General features: G+C 38.2%; 1 protein-coding gene across 7 annotated transcripts in view; it reads left to right on the top strand.

The window, feature by feature from the left end:
• CTBP1 (C-terminal binding protein 1) overlaps positions 1-21,759 on the top strand; it is a 247,272-nt gene that overhangs the window by 211,366 nt on the left and 14,147 nt on the right. For all 7 annotated transcript variants that reach the window (XM_031048401.2, XM_031048399.2, XM_031048400.2 and 4 more), the window contains 3 exons: positions 9,342-9,486; positions 13,240-13,446; positions 19,263-19,477. In XM_031048401.2, the coding sequence (XP_030904261.1) occupies positions 9,342-9,486; positions 13,240-13,446; positions 19,263-19,477 (567 nt within the window). The remainder of the gene's footprint in view (positions 1-9,341; positions 9,487-13,239; positions 13,447-19,262; positions 19,478-21,759) is intronic.

The following is a 21,759-nucleotide window of genomic DNA, read 5'->3' as shown; positions in this document are numbered from 1 at the left end:
GCTTGTGTAATACCTAATTTGGGATATGCATATGTATATATAGTGCTTGTATAACACCTTGTATTTAAAAAATATAAAATTGTTTTCAGGAAAAGTTTCAAAACTAGAAATTAATACTATCTATTTAAAGCAGTATATAAGATGTTCATGTATTTATGAATGCCCATTCCTGGCCATACTAAACAGTGTTGTCCTGTTAATTAAAATACAGATTTTGGTAATGGATGTTAATTTGCAAAAGCCTGTTCCCCATTGTGAAGGAAGAGATGACTGAAAATCAGGAAAAGGTTTAGTCTTGAGAAGAGCTTGCTGAAAGCAGAAGGTGAAATTTAGTTTTTCTTCCATATATTTCTTGTCTTTAAGAAGAGATGCTGAATGTGACAGGGTAAAATATACATTTAGACAGCATGAAGTTGCAGGAGGCAGGCCAGAGACTGGGAAATTTATGATGGGGTTTGAAAGAGGTGATGGACATTGATACACATAGATGGGTGGCTGTAGAGAAATGTAGTGAGAAAAAAAGACATGAATTAAGAATTGAATAAGGAGGAAAGTAGTCAAAGACTGTGAAAGGATGGCTGGGAAAGTAAGAACTGGTGTAGACAGCTTGTGCAAGTGTGGAGCCTTCATCACAGGCATGTGAGGAGTTGGCATGGGAGGAATCAGCATTTTAGAATCCCGAGAAAGGATTTTTGCTGCTCATGAGAAGGTTTCAGGGACAGACGATGTTTTAAAATACTGGTTTCTAAGATGGCCAGGGAACAGAGGGAGTGGGAAAGGGGAATTTGTAGTGGTTTAAGAGAGCAAAGCACAATCTAGGTAATTTTTCATAGAGAAATAAGGAAGCTGAGAGATAGTAACACATACGGAAAGGAGGAAGGGAAATGAGGATTTGAATGCCATTTCTATTTGGGATCAAAAGCAGCAAACACTGTTATGCATTAGCATGTGTGCTAATTAAAGAAAGTTTACTCCAAATTGTGTAAGCCTGAGCTGCAGTTCTGTAGCAGTTCCCTTATGCCAAAGAGTTCATTTGTCATTCTCTTTTTATGGCTGAGGAAGTATGGAAAATAAGTAACTTTTTTAAAGGCAGAAGTAAATGATCATGTGTATTAGAACTTGCTTCATCTTAGCTCAAAGCGTTCATTTCCCATGCTGCTGCCTTGGAGGACAAGTTGGATGGAGAAAAGTACATTTCTTTCCTTTTGAAAATCAGGCTTACACTGCTTGAGTGAACATTGACATTTACTGAGTACTACCCAAGGGTTTGAAGTAACTCTATAGTTAGAGGACATTTGTAACCCTTCTTCAGAAATTACTCCTGTGTAAGGTTTTACTGATTATCTTTTCCTCACCCACCTTAGAAAAAGCAGTTTGTTTTCAAGCTACTCTGAAGGGCTGCAGCAGGCATGTTTTATGCTTTGCTTCCAAGTTGTTTTATTCTGCATGTTGGGTATGGCTGGATGAAGTTGAGCATTATGTTTATGGGACTGTATCATGGGATAACTGGGTTCAGTGGATCCTATCAGGAGATTTATGTCATTTAGGGTAAAATGCACTTGAAGATTTTGGGGGTTACATTTTTTCTTAGAGATTGTATTACTGTCAATAAGAGTTACTCTCTGTGTTTAAACTGCTTGTTATTTTACAATTGATCCGTGTGTAAATCAGTCTTCTGCTAATTTTCAAAGGTACATGGTATTTTGGTTTGCTCTGCCAAAAATACAGGTGCTCATCCAAAATAAATGATCAAAAATAATTAGCTTCCTTCCATTTTCATTCCAGGTTGATTTGCTTTTTCTCCCTGCCTCATGCAGTCTCTCCCTGTCTTTTCCTCTCCAGCCCCTCTTTCAGTGCCGTTCACATTTTCCTGACTTCTTGGCAGTCTACCCAAGCACTTCTGATTTTCTTTCTACTTCTGTGCCTTTGATGCATCACAGTGTCAAGCACACCCTTGACATCTTTGTGTTGCCTAAGGTCTTTGGAGTTCAAAGCCTTTACTCTTTAGGCTTCCTGACTTCTACAATGTACTGTGTAGCTCCAAAGGCATAAATATAACTGTAATATGCAAGATCTGGTAATAGACTCAACCAGGCAGAGAGAAAATAAAGTGATTCTTGTAAACCTAAATGAAAAAGAAGCACAGCTGGTTAGGAATGATCTTTAAACAAAACTTACATTCTCAAAGAATACAGATTGAAAGGGAGCTGCCTTGTTCTGAACAGTAATGTATACTTGGGAGTAGGTTGTCACCTCGGACCTGATCCAGAAAAGCTGGCAAGATGTCAAGAGTTTGAAGCTGTGTACATTTTCACATTCTCTTTTTTCCTGTAATTATGTGGTTTCCTACATCTTGTCTCAGATCAGCTAGAAGAAAAAAAGGGCGTGTTTTTGGCTGGATTTACTGCTTCATGTAGATACCCTGTTCACCAGAACATTAGAGAGAATAAATAGGTTACTTGGTTGGAAGTGGGGAAAATTGTCTTGTAAACCTGTGCTTCAGCGTCACAAGTGATTAAGTAAGACTGTATTGTATCCCTTGACTCCTGTCAAGCACAAAATAATCTTCACAGGGATATTACATTTCCATATTTTTAGTTGAAGTTAAAAACAATTAAAAGCTGAACTTCCTATTCAGTGGTGTAGGACTTGGAATTATTCAATCATGCTTTTACACAGGAATTAAATGTACAAACAGCTCCAATCATTACAGTTTTATCTAAGACTGTTTCAAAGAAGAGCTGAAGAGCTTTCCTAATGCAACAAATGTTTTAAAACTGATTACAAACAAATCAAGAATGGTGCTGTTGTTCAGCTGAGTCTTTGATTTGTTTCTATTATATCAGTGGCTAAGTAAGATAATTCTTCCAGTTTCAGATCCTTCTTTGTTTAGCAGTAAAGCTGCAATCTTGCATTGTACCATCAGTGCTGTTTATATTCATGATGCAGTTGCAGCATTTTAGTTCTTCCATCAAAATTAAATTCTCAAGGCTATAGATTGGAAGGAAGCTCCCTTGTTCTGAGCAGTAATGCATATTTGGGAGTATGTTGTCACATCAGACCCAATCCAAACCCTTGTAAATGTATGGAAACTGAATGAGCCTTGGGTCAGATTCTTTCTGAAAGACTTTGAAAAAATTAAGAAAAAGGAAATCCTAAAAACTTTTGTTGCACCTCATTATACAGTGAAGTAGTTAACACAGAGCTATCGCAGTAAGGATGTATACAAAATCAGTATTTGTGTTCAATGACCCTTGTGCCAACATCTGTTCGATTTGCCTCTGGCACTATTACAGGTCAAGTGCAGCATTACAGGAAGGGGCATGCTGCCAGTGCCTCCTCTGAACTCATACCCTTTAAAAAGCAGAATGAAACTGCTGCTTTACCCAGCAGGCAGCATATATCAATTTTACAGACAGATTAGATTCTAATACAGTTGGTTATCAAATTCCTTTTCCTTTCATTTCCAAATAGCAGGTTCTTCTAAGGACCATTTGGGCTTGAAAATTGCTGGTGATGATTAAGAGGTTTTTTGGGACAGAGTTGTGTGGGTTGATGCATGGTCATCAGTGACTTTCATGCCATAATGATCCTTTGGTCTAGCTGTTCAATCCATCACATAGACTTGAACTGAAATGGAACACAGATCAGTCTTATTAATAGAACAGACAAGGTAACACACAGAAGGCCTGTTAAATATTTTTCATTAAAGTCTTTTATGTAGTAGAAGTGTTTCCAGAGCCTATAGTCTCAAATTGACAGCTGACATTAAACTGCAGATAAATCCTGGGTTTGAAAGACTGGCTTCAATATAGCTTTTAAAAGGAAGCTTACTATAGGCTATGCATGTTATTTCTGAAATTGTGTGTGTGTTTGTATGTATATGTATATATTTTTCAATAATAGCTTATTTCTAGTCTTTTTTAAATATATGTATTGTGTATATGCATATGTAGTATATAGTGTGTTGGTGCACAGGGATTTAGAGTGTTTTCAGGAGCTTTCAAGTAATTTTTACTTACGTTTGTATGAAATATTTACTTATATTTGTATATATTTGTTGAGTATAAATTTAAGTATTAATTATTTAGTGTCTACACTAAGACACTAAAGATACAAGACAGTATCTTGGCTGAATAAAGTATCATGAAGTGGATAGGTTACTGACAGCACTGTGGGTCATAGGAACCTAACATCAAGCTGATAGTCTTGTAAAGTGAAATAGGAACTCATAAAAAGCAGCATAAACCATCAGAGGTTTGGAAACCTACTAAACAGTGTGTGAGCACACTGGCTTTTCTTTTGAGTTTTAATGGCATTAGTTTCACACATACCCTTTGTTATGTTGTAGTGAGGCCTTGAGAGCAGCTACAGTTTGGCTGCAACCTTCTCCTTGTTGATCACAGGTTTGATGTGCAGCTGCTTCTTGTAAGTGGAATATTGCAGGGGATACTCCATTTAGGTTTTTTTTTTCACCCAAATATGCAAAGTATCTCATGTGTGGTGGTGACAGTGGAACATATATTTTTGGAGATGACGTATAGATTCCAAGTCCAAAAAATGTGGTACCCTGTTGTTGCCAAAACCAGGTGAAATATTGTGATGACTTTCTAGTGATGATTTTCTAGAAGTGTTTCTTTTAAATGATGATACCTTGTCATATTGAAGATGTAATTTGTAAATATGTTCTGTCTCTGCATTGAAGGAATTTGGCAGTTTACGTACTGGGTTATGTTTCTGTACTCCAGATTTGATCCATATGCTTCTGAGTTCAGTTTCTCATAGTAAAATCACAGAATGGTTTGGGACAGAATGGTTTGGGTTGGAAGGGACCTTAAAGATCATCTATTAGAAAACTATTTTCACTTCTAGAAATCTAGTGGTGTGTCTTTAGATGATCAAAGAGGAGGCCTTGCTGTTACGTTTATGCTTTTTTTGTAAAAATAAGATGTTCTTCCCCAAATTATACGAGGCAGTGGTGTGTTGCAGTGGTGACTATGCAGTGCTTGGCATTATGGCTGAAATAACCTGGTGCTGAAATGAGGTAAAAAAAACCCCAGGCAGATGTTTAAAAAGGATTTCAACCTTTAGTATTCAGTCCTTGAGATATGTTGAATTCTTTGAAATAGAGATATGTCATATGGTCTCTTAAGAGCCTTGGTCTCATATGTCTACTACAGTGCATATGGTCTCTTAAGAGCCTTGGAGACCTAGCATGGTGTGAAAGTAGAGTAGTCATTTTGAGGCTGAACAGCAGCAAGACCTGTCTGAGCAGCTGTGATTGGAAAGGATGTCAGCTCACTGCAGAGGGTACGAAAAAGACTTTCAACAAGCAGTGTGCTGTAGCTTCACCTGGAAGTAAGTCTGAAGGAACAGAAATAACGCAGATGGGTCACAGGAGGCAGCCAACTCAGGTCCTGTGTTTAAACTTCTATCTTGGATTCTTTCTTCCCCAAAAGCACAGTTGTAGTTGGATGAAAGCAGCAATGGCCGTTGAAGGCACACAGCAAACTCTGCTTCTTCCCTATCACATTTTGCCTGTGGCCTTTCCTGGTGAGAGATTATGAAGGGGTATTGTCTGACTGCCACAGATTTGGACTCATTTGAACTTTGTGTTGCTTGTTAAATATGTTATCTCACTCAAACTGACATGAGTTGGCATCTTTGCAATAAAATTGTACTGTTGGTGAATGTTGTATCAGTCAAGTTGCGGAAAACGATGGAAAAACCCCACATATACTCCCTATTTTTCTCAATAATCCACCACTGGGTGTGCTTCTGTAAGTGATCAGTAAATGACTCCTATGCACAGTTATTTCTTCTCTACAGATTAATTTTCCAGAAGTGTTCGCATTTATGTTGGATTTCAGTTTCATGTGTTATACTTGGATTTAGGTCAAGTTTTGATTTTACTCACTGACAAGCTTGTCAAACTTCACTGTGTGCATTTAGTATATGTAATGACTTAGAATATCATATGTACAAATAATTCCACAATACAGGAACTTTCACTGTTTGCTTTTTAAATCTGTAAGTGGCATTGAGAAACAATCAGCATTGATGAATGTTTCTAACTTCACATTTTCAGCTGTTTTCTGCCTTTTTGGCATGCTTAAATCTCATGGCCAGTTGCAAAAAAACAAGTAGGATTTAATTCTCAAATTAATGTAAAATAACACAGAGTTGCAGAATATTACATTTTTGGCAGTGGATTTCCTTGCTAACTTGTGCATAATCCTAGGAGAGCCTCAAACACTGAAAGGACAGTCTAAAAGATTTGTCATTTACATCTGTTTGTTCCATATCCCACATGATGGGTAAATAACTGCCTGTGGAAATGGCTATTGCCAATGTTAAGCCGTAGTTGAGAAATGCTTTTTCCTTTTATTGAGCACATTCACAACCCTTCCAGTACTTTCCTGTTTCCTCCTAGTGCCAAGCCATAACGTAGATGGGCTCAAAATGTAGTGTAATGGGTCCAGACTGGTGCTCTTAGAGTCCAAATTTGACTGTCTGAGTTAATAAAATATGTATGATTATGAAGTGAAAAGCTGCTTCCCAAATGATACATTCTGATTTTAAAACACAAATGTCTGAGCCACTTCAGCTGTCTTTAGCTGTTGTTGAATGCAGTCCTTAAAACACAAAACCACACGCACCATTGGGCTTTTCCAGGCTGGAAGAGGAGCCTGACTGTTACAGGAGCCTTAGGTGTGTCCTTGTAAGCTCTAAGCTACTTCAGGTTTTGCTTCAGTTTTCTCCTGCATCACAGATGTTCTAGAGCAACTTTGGAGGGACAGGAGGAGATGCATGTGATAAAATAGAGTGGAGGACATGGCAAAGTGGAGAGGACCAGGATGTCATAAAGAACTTGAGGCCTTAGAGGCTTGAAGTATCAAGTGTTGTGGCTTGGACGAAGAAGACCTACAAAAAAATTGGGAAGTGTGAAACACATGCTTCAGAGAGAAGGATCTGGATTTATGTATTGATCGTAGGATGTGATGATGGCCATGCAGAAATGTCACGAATCATGTTGAGACTTCATTAGAATGAGGTTTTGAGTACATACGCTGCTGCTGACCATGCCAGTGTTGCTATAAGAGTATGGATGGAGATGTCTAGTAGTGTATGGGTTGCAGTTGTGTGTCACCCCCTGAAGAATTGAGATTAGACTTGTATGAGCACAGTGAGGGAGCGCCAGACTTGATCAAAGGGGTAAAAGGGCATCATCCTGGGCAGGAGTGGAAGGACTAGGCTTATAAAGTCTAGTCATACAAATGCTGATAGGGCTATGATTGTTGTCTATAAATACATTTGGACTGTAAACACCAAGGAGAAAAAGCACAATTTAAGCAAATGGGCAGCACTGGTGCCAGGACAAATGGATGCAAGCTGGACTGCGAATAAATTGTGACTGGAAATGAGAAGAAATTTTCATATAATTTGAACTGTGAGATTTTGGAACAATTTTCTTTTGGGAATTAATGGGAAAAAAAACACCTGAGGGCATTTTAGTTATAAGAGAGACTGTTTCTTGTGTAGGCAGCCTCAGGCATGGGCTTTGGCTTGGTCCATACCAATTGTAATGTTGCTGTGGAAGCAAAACCAATAAACTGGTTTGGGGTTTTTTTAAGGAAACACTTTCTGATGAGTCTCAATGACTGGTGGCTGCTAGATGTAATCTCTAAAGGACTTGTTTGTACCATTAAAATCAAGGAGGTTTTTGTGTGTAATCATTTATAAGATCAGAGCCTACAGCTTTTCTTTGAATTACGTTGTAGCCACATTCTTTAAAGATGTGTAATTTCTCTTTCTTTTTTTTTTCTTTTCCAAGTCCTTACTCTTACAAGTAAATCCAAATTCTGCTTAAAGGGTTCTGGTCTTTATCTGACTTAATACTGGGGTTACCAATCCAGGAACACCTGTTGAAATAGTGTAAATCATTTGGTGGAGTGTTCAGTAAGAAGCAGTTTTCTTTCATTGTCTGAGTTTGGTTTTCTTTTCTTTAAAGATTTTTCTTCCTGTATTTTAATTTAAGAAATGACTGCTGCAGATCTTAGCTTCCACCAGTTTCAGTGCTCGGATGAGCTGAAAGGACTCAGATGCCAGAATCTGTACATGTACCAGACCCAAAAGTCTATTCAATAGAGAAATTCAGAGCCTCTGCAGAACTTTGTGAAGCACATCATAGGAGCCTCTTGAAGTCGTTACAGCTAGCTTAAATATTGAAATGATTTGTGCATGGTTTTTGTCTCATAGAATGATGAGGATATTGGGTACTGCAGTGAAGGCAGAAATTTAGAGAAGTGAAATTCTCTATTTTGCATATATTTAGATTAGGTATTAGAAGAAATTGTTCACTATGAGGGTGGTGAATCCCTGGCACAGGTTGCCCAGTGCCCAACCCTGGCAGTGTTGAAGGCCAGGTTGGACGGGGCTTGGAGCAATCTGCTCTAGTGGAAGGTGTCCCTGCCTGTGGCATGGGGTTGGAACTAGATGATCTCTAAAGGCCCCTTCCAGCCCAAACCATTCTGTGGTATGGTTTCAGACCTTTCAGATCCTCTCTATACTTGCTTTTTTAGGATGGTCTCTCTATTTCTCTTTTTTTCTTTCTTTCTCTTTTACAACATTTTTGCTTTGGCACATTTTCTCATTTCTTAGAGATGCTTTTTTCTCTGGTTAATGTCTAGTTGACATCCCAGTTACACCAATTTGTATGACATCCAGTGTCCCATTAGCTGTAGTACAAGAAAGTAAAGGGACAAACACTTTGTTCTTATGTATGAATTGACAGATTTCAGTCTCTGTTGTCTAGGGGTTCTGTAATGATTGCTGAATGTTTTCTATTCAGGTATCAAGTGGTTTAATAGTGCGGTGAATGCCTGTACCACTGTGTGTATGGTGAAGAGATACTGTTCTGTGACTCCATTCAGAACAGAATGTCAGCTGCCCAAGCATAAAAATACTTACTGTTTACAGTGAGTGCTTGCTCCCATGTTGTGTTTTCCTCTGCATGTGCAAATGCAATCCAGTGATGCTTGTACTTAGGGTTCAGTAATGCAGAGCATCTCCTGTGAAGTGAGAAGAGTTTTTCCTCTTAATAAGAACACAAATACTGGTCGCTTAGTTCTTCTAAAGCTAATTTCATCATTTTAGAACAGATACATCAGAGGGAAAAGACTTAACAAGAGACTGGAAGATAATTGGAGAAATAACCTTTAAAATGAAAAACCTGGATTTAATGCTTTTACAGTCTTTTTATACCTGAAAATATGTATATGTGATAAAAGGAGATCCTAAGAAAGAAAAAAAATGTGTTTTTTCTTCCATTTTATTTATAGGTACTAAATGAAGCAGTGGGTGCACTGATGTATCACACTATCACTTTAACACGAGAAGACCTGGAGAAATTTAAAGCACTTCGAATAATTGTCCGAATTGGCAGTGGTTTTGATAATATTGACATCAAATCTGCTGGAGATTTAGGTATGACTGTTAAAGACATTATTTTACATCTTATGCTCGCCTCCAGAAATCTGATAGCATCTGAGTCTTTGCATTAATGTTTTCTGTATATTTTATGCTAACATAGTATGTAAGCTGTATAATTTTCTCATCAAAGTGTTGCAAAATCATTATGGAGATGCTAGCATTAGTTAATTAAGTGATAATATTAACAGCTTTGCGACAGGATGGCAATCAGCCTGTTCAATATAAACCCAAGTAGTATGGCAATAATTTTTCCGCTCTTTCTTTTTTCACCCCAGTTGTATATTTTAACTGCATATGCTGTAATCTAATCACAAAATACAATTCCCTCAGCATGGCATACTACTAGTCCTGTTTGAATAAAAAATGAGGGTCATTATCAACTGTCCGAGACTTATTTATGATGCATGAGATTGAGTACGAAACCACTCCATAAAGTAGAAATATTGATTTTATAGGAGAATTAGTTGTTGCTGCTTCAAAATAAATATAGATACTGGAGCTATGAGGAGATGATGCTTGGTGCTTCACTGTAAAAAAGCAACAAACTGATTTGTACTTTTCTTACTTAAGGTAAACAATCTCTTAGCTGTAGTCCACAGGTTAGACTACCACTATGTTTTCTCTGTTTCTTTTCTAAGGTTGAGGTTACCAAGTATGTTTCCCACTATGCTCTGGGAAGATCTTGGAGGTATTTATTTCAGTGGGACAGTGCTTAGTCCTGATAATAACCTCGTTGTTGTAGTGAGGAGTGGTAGTACAATCTGTTCATCAGTAAATGATAGTAAAATAATCATCTGGTTTTAATGGTGGCGTAGTTTTGCTCAGCAGGCAGAGGCTAACGACTTCTTTGTGAGTTTCTATGAAGAACAGATCAAGTCCGAAAGTACGCAAGGCTGTGTTCCTATGTACTGTAGATAGTGCCACAGTTAGGCACGTGTGTTGTGAAAACACATATGTATGTAGAAAACACATATATATGTAGAGATTGGCCTGAGGTAAAATCCTAGATCAAGAGCCAAAATCTAGGTACATAACAAAGGCCCTGACCAGGCAGGAGCCCCATTTTGCAGAGCATCTCTGGTAAGAGGAGAAGCTTTGCAGGTTTGTGGTCTTGTTTCTGCAAGTTTCCATGCTGGACTGTAACCCAAGCTTATAATTTAAATGCATCCACATAAGGCTTCAAGCCAGAGTACAGCAGATTTGGGAAATTCTCATTCGTATGAAATGCTAAATGGCCACATTCCTAATGATTCAGTTCCTATGTTGCAATTAGATTAAGTTGTGCAGTTGGAATCCATCTTGATTGTGCATTCCAGTATTTATGAAAAATAATTGTCGTCTATCAGGAGTCAGTAAATGCTGGAATGTTTACAGTGTAAAAGCTCTGATTTTAATAGTTAGGGTGAAATGCTTGGAATTAAACAGTAACTCACCTCTAGAGGGACAAATCACTTTCCATTTGTTGAGCTAATGCAAGTAATATGCATCTCAAGGAGATAATATGAGTTAATTGCTCTTTGTAAAAATCTTTGATTCACTCTTGAAATACAGTGTGTAGACCATAAAGTCTGGCACATCCCTGAGCTTCCATAGTAACTTTGAGTTATTTGTCATAGAGCTGGCCCACGAGGTTGTTACCAGCTTTTGCTCTGAAGTGTTATTCTCATGTTAGTGCTTTTACTCTTCTTAAAATGCATGAAAACATATTTCTTGGATAAAAACTTTACAATCTGGTCTGCTTTTTCTCCGCTTTATTAATTGTTGACTGGAAAATGTGTACAATTTATGAGTGTAGCTAGATGCAAATGAAGTGGGAGTTAGGTTGATGCCCATTGACTCTTGCATTTTCCAGCATTTCAGCATTGAACCTCTTCACAAGATCACTGAAAGTGGTAGGAAAAGGGGAAAGGGAAGGGACAATAGGAGTGATGGACATGCAATAAGAGTGTGCTGTCCTTTCCCCTGTGAAATGTCTCTTCATATCCTTGCCCCTCTTTTGATACTCTCTTTGGTTTACCCTGCTTCTGCCTTTCAGAAATAAGCTGGTTTTAAAGGTAGGGGAAAGAGGGAAAAAGAAATTCCTGCAGTTTAGGAGAGAAATTACTTGACTTTTGTTCCTTAAGTCTTGTAAGGAAACCTGTTAGGGAGGAAGGTGTCCAGTGAATTCAGTTACTTATTTCCCTTCCCAAATATGTAATATAACTCTTTAAGCTCTCTTTAAAGCATTATTTGTTGATGCCAGCTATCAGGAGGCATGTTGATTAAATTTGTTTTGCCATCTAAAACCTGCATATTTCCTCCATGAAAAAGACATTTTGTATGAACAAATGCAGCTGTTTCATACAATGCACTTAAAGGGATGCTACTTTTCAGTCTTGTACTTTTCCCCCCACTCATGTTTTTTTTCCCCTGTTTAAAGAAAAATGAGTGAGTTTCATCCTACCATTGATAGCACGATGCAAAGATTAATATTCCAGCAGATGATGCTGGTTTGTCTTAGTTTCTAAGTCTGAGAGCAGTGACTCAGCAGACACTGTATCTCCACAGCAGAGGAAAGAAAAACAGTTCTGCATGTTCCGTATGTTGATTTTTACTGATGTGAAGCAAGCCGTAAAAAAGTACTGAGCAGCAGAATGAAGACATTTGAATGTAAAACACAGATATATATGGTATAAGCTTATTATTTGTCAGATTACTGTTATTACTATTATTGAAGAGAATGTGTTTTTCCTTGCTTCATAAACTACACTGGCATTAGCAGAAGACTCGTTGAATATTTATTTATGTAAAAACCTGAACAACTAGAAAATGAAAACAGTATTAGGGTGGTTTTTAGGATACAAACCACTTTTTTTCTCCAATGTGAAATTATACTGCTTGTGATCTCAGTGAGCAGAACTGACAGACAAACATTTGTGGAAGCTGATGATTAGAGGGAGAACATGTAGTAAATAAAGAGAAAGAAGTCAGAAAGGACACAAACTCTCAACCATTTTGCTTAAGTGCCCTGTATTGAGTATTGGATGGTAAAAAGCAGAATGGCATAACTTGCATGCAGTTACAATCCTGTTGTGTTTTTTGAAATGAAAAATGTTGTGAGTGCCTAATAACAGTTAGATGGGTTATCTTCTTAATTTGAGGGACCAGGAAAGGACCTGGATTCTGTTTGTTGTGATTGTACAAAGCCATTTCCAACACAAAACAAATTGTGCTTCCCTGTGTCATGGTTATCCATACATGAATTGGAAATACTACTAGTCCTTCTGTGAGGTCTTTATAAGAATAGCTGTCATGTTAAATTATGTTATATTCTTTAGAACTTGTATAGATACCTAAGGTATCTTGTATAGATACCTTAACAATGATCATTAACCTTACTTCTGAGTGCAAGGCAGACTTCTCTTTGCTGTTCAAAACACCTAACTTAGTGTGCATGTAAAATGCCAAGACTTGCATTGTAAACTTGTCTGATATCTTTAGTATTGCCTTTTGTGGTTTCAGTGGTCTGCTTAGTGTTTGCCTTAGTTTGAAAACACAGTAAATAGCAATAGAAAAATCAGAAAAAAATATGTTTGTGCATATTTATCAACTGTTATGTCAAATATTCTGTCTGCCATTACAGTCAGAAACCTAGTATTTGGGCAGAATTAAATCTGTAAATTTAAATCTCATACTCCTGAATTTGCTGTTAAATATGAAAAAGTAAGAAATGTTTGGCAACTGGTATCCTTTCCCCCCACTCTGCAGGGATCGCAGTGTGTAATGTGCCAGCTGCCTCGGTAGAAGAAACAGCAGATTCTACCATGTGCCACATTCTGAACCTGTACAGGCGAACCACCTGGCTCCACCAGGCCTTGCGAGAAGGCACGAGAGTACAGAGCGTTGAACAGATTCGGGAAGTGGCTTCTGGAGCTGCCAGGATCAGAGGGGAGACCTTGGGCATTATTGGATTAGGTAAGCTGGCTTGAGAGGTGGTTTAATACTCCTCACCTTTCACTGCTTTAAACAAAATGATGAAGATTTGAACTATAAAAACCTAACAGTTCATTCATTTCCATATCAGCCGTTCCTGGTGTTTATATGTCTCAAAGGTATGTCCCTTAGACATCATTTTCCTCAGAAAACTTAATCTATTTGTTGATATTCTCTAAGTAATTCTTTGAATTTCCATACATCTTTCTGTTGCTGTATTCCCTGATGTGAGGCACACTTGTTTAAGAGGAGACACCATCAATTCCCTTTTCCAGGACAAGGATCCTTCTGCTTCAGCCTGGTGTCTCTGGTGTCAATGTATATGTTTTATTTCTAGTCCCCTATCATATCTGGTTTTGTTTCTGCTTTTTTCCTTATACTGTTTTTAACATATCTGAAAAGCCTTTGCTGCAGTAACAGCCTGCAGAGCAGTTCTTTCATATGTGTGGTTGAGCTGCATCTGAAATTGTATTTCAGCTCGAATGAGAGGAAAAAAATATGCAAGAAAGTTTGAAATGTTTCCAGACCTAATAAAATCACCTACTTACCTCTCTGAATAGCCCTAAATGTGTTTCAGCATCTAACAGATGGACAGGCTTACTTGAGATGAATTAATTACTGTCTGTTACAGAAGTAGGGAAGAAAAACAAGCAAGTCAGTTTCTATATAAAAATTATTCAGTCATGTGCTTGTCTTATCAAAGATCTGATAGATTGTGGATGTAATTGCTGTGGTATTCATCCACAGGAATTAATAATACAACTTTGACAACAAGGCATCACACTTAAATGACTTTTCCAGTTACACATTGCTGTCAAGTAACTCAAGCTACAAACTCTTTACTTCTGGAAGCTGAAAATAGCCCAGTGTTACATAGTACTCATTTAAATGAGTATGCAACACACCAGAAACATCTTCACAGTCAAAAGAATTGCCTTCAAAATATGTCTTTCAAGAAGTTAGTCACGAAGTTGCTTTCTCAAATCTGTACCCATGTAATTATTCACCTAATTGAAACACGCAGTGATTATTGCACTCGCAGTCATATCTGTACATAAATAATAGACAATCACCTGCAGTGTTTAAAAATTGTACTACATACCTCCTTTTTGAAACCTAAGCCTTGGCTCACATCCTCTGTGCACATTTGCAGGAGATGGCTGTCCTGTTGGCATTCCTTTTTTTTTGTCCATATTGCACAAATTCCAGGCTGAGATTAGAAAAAAATGTCATTGATTATTGATTTCCTTAAGTGAATTTTGTGTGTGTTGCTTTTAAGTGACTGACTGAAAACTATAGAGAAATTAAGGGATAATCAGATTGCCAATATGTGCGTAAAGCGACATAAAATGCTAGGTTTGGGGTTTAGTTTTAAAAAGCAAGCTCTTTGTGTGCCTCATTAAATACAAATAATGTTTTAAGGATATTAAAAGGCTAGAAAAATCTGATTGTAAAGGTGCACGTCTGTCACAGTTAGTTTTGTCTAGACATTTATTGTTTCTGTTTCTCTTCCTACAGTAGAATATTAATAATTTCAGGGAAAATTAAGCTTTTAAAGTCAGTTTGGAAAACTTCACTGTTTCTTTTTGTGCAGGTATGTGAATAGGCACAACATTTTAATACTGACCTGTTCTCACAAACTGCTATGTGTTAATGAAGGACAAGAACACAGTCTTAGAAGATACAGAAATAGAGCTGTAGTAGACTTTACATTTGAACAGTTCAGGCACTTGGGCTCTGATACACTCTTTTCTATTACAGATCACTGCAAGAGGCTTCCTGTCTCTAGTTTCAGACTAAAGTGTGTATTTACAACCACCTTCAAAAGACTGTTGCCCTTAGGTCATGTTTCTCTACTAGTGGCCTCTTGCTACGTCTGTAGTTTTGCCTCAGTTTATTACTTTATTATTTAGACATGTCCACATCAGAAGTGATGCAGCACTGAGAGGCTGTGAAGTGAATGTATTGCCCACAAAATAAATGTTTCTCGTCATCTCTTACTAAGGCCTTTTCTCTAGTTCTCGGCAGTGTCGCTGTTTCTGTACTTTCTCATTAATGTGTGTCTGAGATCATCTCATATTTCAACTGCAGCTATGTTTCTCTATTTTTGTCTTGAAATCATGGTCTCTTCAGCAGTGGGTTGCTTAAATTTATCACTTTGCTGCTGTAAATGCTAACTCCAGACCTTCTTCACGTCTGTTCCTGGGCTTTTCTCTCATTTTGCCAAAGAGAAACACTCTAGCTCTTGCCTATCTCTGTGCTAGGGAATGATTCCCTCCAAACCTTCAGCTACTCACTTCCTTATCCACTGGTCTAGCCAAGTTTCATGACTCACTTGCCTTCTTCTTTCCATCACCCACTCTCTTTTCTTTGCCTCCTCTCATGCATATTCCTGCTTTGACACTTGGTCTGTCCTGCTTAATCCTATTACTCCATGCTTTTCCTTTAAAGTTAACCCCATCTCTCATCCTCTGCTTGTATTGAGCTTGAAGATAAGCAGAGACTAAACAGCATAATACCTCCTTCATCTGCTTGTAGGATATCATCCATCATTGTTTTGTTGTTTGGTTAGCCTCTGAGCTCCTTAGGGCAGAGCGTGTGTTTCTTTCTGTCTTTATGAAGTGTGTGATTCTTTGAGCCTTACATAAATAATAATATCACATCATTAAACGGTTGTCTTTGTCACTTTAAATCTTTATTACTATCCAGTGTCCTATATTTCAAGTGATGCATCACAAGTGTGGATAATAAGCCCTGCACTGGGGGGAAAGGGGGGAAGCTACCTTTTCACCTTATATCTAGACATTTAGTGGTTTTCTTTCAAAAGGAGAATATTTATGAGCAGCCTGTAAGAACTTGGATGATAGGTACCTGGACCTGGTTCTGCTGTAACGATGATTTTATAGCAGTGAAAGCACTGAAGTCACACTCCCTTCCTTTTCCTTCCCAGTTACAAATGCTTATGACTAATAGCTAATGCATTTCCTCACTCAAGAGAGGTGAAAATCCTCCAAATACATTTGTCTCCACAGCACAATGGATGTCATTGCTCAGTTTGACTTTCCTCACCTACTTAGTTCTCTCAACAGTCCCACATTAAACTAGATGTTGGCCAAAATACCAATCTGCATTTTCAGACAATATTAAGGCTTGAGAGTTGGGTGGTATTACCATGTAATAAATGATGTACTCTTAGCGGTCTCACTAGCTCTGTTAATGTGCTCAGCAGGAAATGCAGCAAAATGGCTCTCTCCACATTTCAGAGTTCTCCAAGAGGGAGGAAAAATTACCCAGATTCTCCATTACTGTTGCATAGGCAGGAAAGAGCTGCTAAGTGAAAGCACTTTTTCCTTCCATGGAAGTCTGCAGGCAGATCATCAACATTTCCACACAGTATCAAGGGAATTTTGTGGAACTTTGTAATACCAGCATGAGGTGCACATGCTTTGACAAAAAGCTGAGCAGGGGTCATTGACAACTGCAGCTACTATGCCCTCAAATCAGGTCGTTGGCAAAGTCAAGGTCAGAGGCACCTCAGGCTTTGAGACTTGGGGCAGAGTAGATGGGTTGGGTTGTTACAGGAGACCCAGGCATTTTTCAGTCTCCACACTTCTGCTGTCATTGGAATGATGCATAGGCTTCGCTAGGACTTTGTGGCTTTGAAGCCTGTGCTTGTGTTCCTGTCTGCTTCTTTTTCCAGTTGTATGCTCTATTTTCTGCATTCTTCCCACACTACAGACTAAGAAGTTAATTTAATGTTGTAAACTTCAGAATTTACCTTCCCTGGAAGCAGCCATGGCTGTTCATGGCAATTGTAAATGCTTTTAAGATAGACTTGTCCTGTAGGTGGGATGCTTTGTGTGCTCTTCTGTTGTTCTTGATGTGCTGAGGTAGCTTTTGAGCCCCCCTTCATGCTTGAGAGAGTTCTGTAGTTTTTCAGGAAAGGAAAAAAAAAAGTGTTATATGTTCGTGGTTGTCCTATCTTGTCAGATTATAGTTTAAGAAGGAATTGGCAAATAACATGTGCCCACCTATGTATTTTTATGATGACTTGAGACTAGAGATGAATCGTCCGTTGCAGAAGAGTTTTATGCCATAAAGTAATTGTAATAGGACAGTTCTGGCGTGTGGTTTCTGAGTGTTTCAGAAGGAAAGCTTGTGCACGCTAAAGGCTTTGGTTTATTAACCTGCTTGCAATGAATAGAAAGTGGAGCTTTAGCTGAAGAGTCTGTTGCAAGAGATTTCTCTGTTGTGAATCTCCTCAGGTATTAGTGTTGTGAAGAGTGTAAAGAAAAACAGATGACAGTGTTGCATGTGAAAAATGAATGGAGCTGCAGTAAAAGCTGTATGTTCTGTTTTAAAAAACAGTTTACAGTTGTGTGACTGATTCCTTGAGCTGTGAACATGCCAAAAATCTGGAAAATAATAACTGTTTGTGCTGAAAATGGTTTCATTCAAGTTTATAAAAACCAGCTTGGAAAGCAAACAAATAAACACAAGTACTGAAATAAAAGATTTTGAAAAGTATTTTAACTTGATGTCCTCAAAGAAAAGCAGACAGCCCCCATCAGATTGACATACTGCTTAATATTCCAAGCACATCAGTCAGTAAGCACTGCAGAGCTGCTGTGTTCAGGTTAAATGATCAACAAAAAACCTTTCTTCCTGTGGTTTCTTAAGTGTATTAAAGGAGAAACTGAAAAGCAGAGGGAAATCCCTTCAAGCACAATTGGAAAGAGATGGGATTTCCCTTTCTTAAGTTGATTCAGTTTTGAACAAACAAGGATGTTATAAAAGAAAACTTGTTGACTTTTTATTTTTCCAATGAGACCATTATTATGGTGTGTCGAATGATGCTTTTGAAGTGTCTTTATCTAACGTTTGTAATACTCTAAGCTGAGTATCTAGTGTGTAGACTTCTGACCTGAAAAGTATGTTAGTTCTAGTTCTTCAGTACCCTTGCTCACTGGATGTACTCACTCACTTTTTCCCTCCTCTGTGTGTTACTGGTAGTCAGTAAAGGGATATACACACCTCCTGATGGCATGTGGCATTGAGTTATACCCATACAGCAGTTTCAGGCACAACTCTGAAATATGACAGACAGTAAGGAAAGTGGAACAGAGGAAAACAAAGGCCAATGTGAATACCAGATGATACCCCACTATTGTTCAGTTAGGCACCATATGAGGGACTGTATTTATTCATCGTTTAGGTAGATGGATACAGCATTTTTTAAAGCCTTAGATGACAGGATTCTTGTGGACATTTTAATGCTGAAAGGGTGTTGCTCAAAATGAAAGAAAATGCTAGTTCAGAAAGGAGATTGCACGCATTGAGAATGGTTGACCTTCAGATTAAACAAATTCTCTTTTATTGCATCCATTTTTGAGGATTAATTTTATAGCTTTTTATTAAAGCCAGCTGGTCTGACATGGTAAGGATAAGTCCTTGGCAGGCTGGGTTCACAAGCAGTAGTGTTTTACCATAAACAGGCCCAGCAGGCAAACCCTTGTATTACACAGATTATTGCAGATTACGTGTCATCTTCTGGCATTTCACATCTCCAGTTGCAGAAGGTGCTTTGTTTTGAGCAGGGTAGTGTGAAACAGCCCAGATGTCATGCTTCTGATCTCAGCGATGATTTCAAGTGGGATGGGAGCCACCTCTTTTTTGTCATCTTCCAGTTACTGTGCAAAACAGTATGGCTTGGTACAAGTATTTGCAGTAGGAAGGAGGAGGCTACCTTACACCAGCTGCTTCACATCTGTTCTCATTGCATGTTTATCTTGTTCCAGGGCGTGTTGGGCAAGCAGTAGCGCTACGTGCCAAAGCCTTTGGCTTCAGTGTGCTTTTCTATGACCCATACCTCTCAGATGGCATGGAGCGTGCTCTGGGACTGCAGCGGGTGAGCACTTTGCAGGACCTGCTGTTCCACAGTGACTGTGTTACCCTGCACTGCAACTTGAATGAACACAATCATCATCTTATCAATGACTTCACCATAAAGCAGGTAATAATCTCTGTGGGCGCCCTCCGCACCGGCACTGGTTGCTGACACTGTGTAACATTTATTTGTTATATAGGCAGACAGTAATTTGAAAGAAATTTCTTTCCCTTTGGCTGCTCAGATCAAGCAGGTTTATAACTGATGACGGAATAGCTGGTGGCTCGTTTATTGTTGCTTTTATTGTCTTTTTTGCTCAGTAACATCGCATTGTGGAAATAATTTGCTCTTCTTAATGTTGCTCAGATTGCATTTATGTAAAAGCACATTTTCCATGTCTTCTAGTAGCTACTTTTTTTACCTTTTACAGGTAGCAATTCTGCCTTTCACTCTTGATCCTCAGTTTGAGTTCTTAGATGCAATTTAAAGATTATGACTAAATGGCTCCCCCCTGTGCTCAGTCCTGATGCTCACAGAGCACTTCATGGATGGATTGCATTTGCAGCATTGCATTACTTGGAAAGATAATGTTTCTTGGAATTAGTACTAGCCTCTTCCCCGAAGTTTTAGGTAATAGTAAAATAATATTAAAATCTAGATGTAGTAACTGCTCCATTATTGCCTAATTTCATAGTAAGCTTTTTCATTAAATGTCTAGCTTCTGACTCCAATCTCAGTGTAGGTAATATATACAGTGCTGAGATGTCAGAATGTAGATATATATAGGGTATAGGAAAGAAACCTAAGGTATAGTAGTTGATCTTGCTGTTATTTATGGATGCAGTATTTGTATGTGTTGGTAACAGTGACAGTTGCACTCTTGCAGTAAAATCATTGCTTAGCTTCTGAGAAATAGTTTGTACCTACTGTTCTTGAACTTCAAGAGAATTGAAGCAGTTACTGAACATGTTCCACAGTCATGTAGGATCATGGCGTAAAACTGTTAATATAACACATTTCTTGATTGAGAGTTTAGGGATTTTGCAGGTCCATCCCAACATAAAATCAGGGTTTGAGTTTTAAAACTCTTAAAATATTAAGAAGTTTAAAATACAGATCTCTAAGAGAGTTGAGTTTTGTCACTTTGCCCTGAACACTCCTTTTTGTTGTGTGCTCAAGTACGTTTAATGGTTATTACATGATTATATGTCTTTGCAAGCAAACATCTAGAGCCAGACAGAACCACAACGCATTCAGTGGAACTGTCTGGAAGCTTAGCAGTGGTCATGCATTATACAGCCAACTGTGAAACTTGGGCCAGTGGATCACAGGAAGTTTTTGAGTGGATATGGATAAGCATGATGAGCTTTGGAGAGGGCTCAGTGCATTAATCGGTGAAACAGACAAAACATGTTAAGACTGAGAGATACCATCTGAAATGCAATGCATATCATAAAGTTTGTACCAGAAGGGATATCTTAAGCATTTATGTCACTATCTGTTATCCTTTGTGATTAAAGCAAGGTTTAAAATGTTAAGAGATAGTTCTTGCTTTGGATAAAAGTTTGGGTGACGCAGTCTGTTTTATAGCAGCTGGCATGAAAACATTATAACACCTCTGACTGCTTAGTTTGTGTAGAGCAGATCTGTATTTGTATGAAAAAAGCAAAATAGCTTTTTTAGGCTGACAGGTGTGAATTTAAACAGTGTTCCATGCCACTTTCATCCAGTATTTCATGCTCATGTAATAACCAGTTTTGAAACAAAGTGGAGAGAAGTTTCGTGCATCTCATTTCACTACAGTGTCACCATGAGTTTTGTTTAGAGTCTGAAATTACATAACCTTAAAATGTCTTTGAAAGTCTGATGTCGGTCTTGTCTTCCAGTAGCCTTTCCCTTTAATTAGTCAGCATTCTGTCTAGCCATGCTGCTTGGCCTTGTAGCCCCAGAGTAGCTCAGAGAAGTACTTCAAGCTTGTGTTCATTGAACCCATGGTAATCAAGTGCTCTGAAGAGGAGCAGAGGTCAGTTTTCATTTTACAGATTTAAGAAAAAGACTACAGTTTGAACACAGTATGTTATTAAAGCAGCGATGCAGGTTTAGTGTAGGTGAAATAACAGCCATCAGCAGTTCTGGCCGTGAAGCTCTTTCAAGCTTCCACTTCTTGTTAAGGGTCAGCTCTAGCTGCATCCACCCTTAAAGTCTATCATGAGTCATGCAATTTGTTCCTATTAGAATGTATTTATGCAGCTATGCTGTTTGATTTGGACTTGCCGTAGTACTAGCTTCAGAGTTTTGTAAATAGTCCTAAAATGAATACTCAAGCGAGGTTATTAAGATTGGACAGAAATGTTTGGCAGGTTTCACTTTGATTAAAAGTTTGAAGTCCTTCAAAGGGCGTATAAATA

This window comes from Melopsittacus undulatus, chromosome 7 (genome assembly GCF_012275295.1).
Source record: "Melopsittacus undulatus isolate bMelUnd1 chromosome 7, bMelUnd1.mat.Z, whole genome shotgun sequence".
Lineage (NCBI taxonomy): Eukaryota > Metazoa > Chordata > Aves > Psittaciformes > Psittaculidae > Melopsittacus > Melopsittacus undulatus.
The sequence above is the reverse complement of the archived record's forward strand: the minus strand, read 5'-3'. Positions and strand labels throughout refer to the sequence as shown.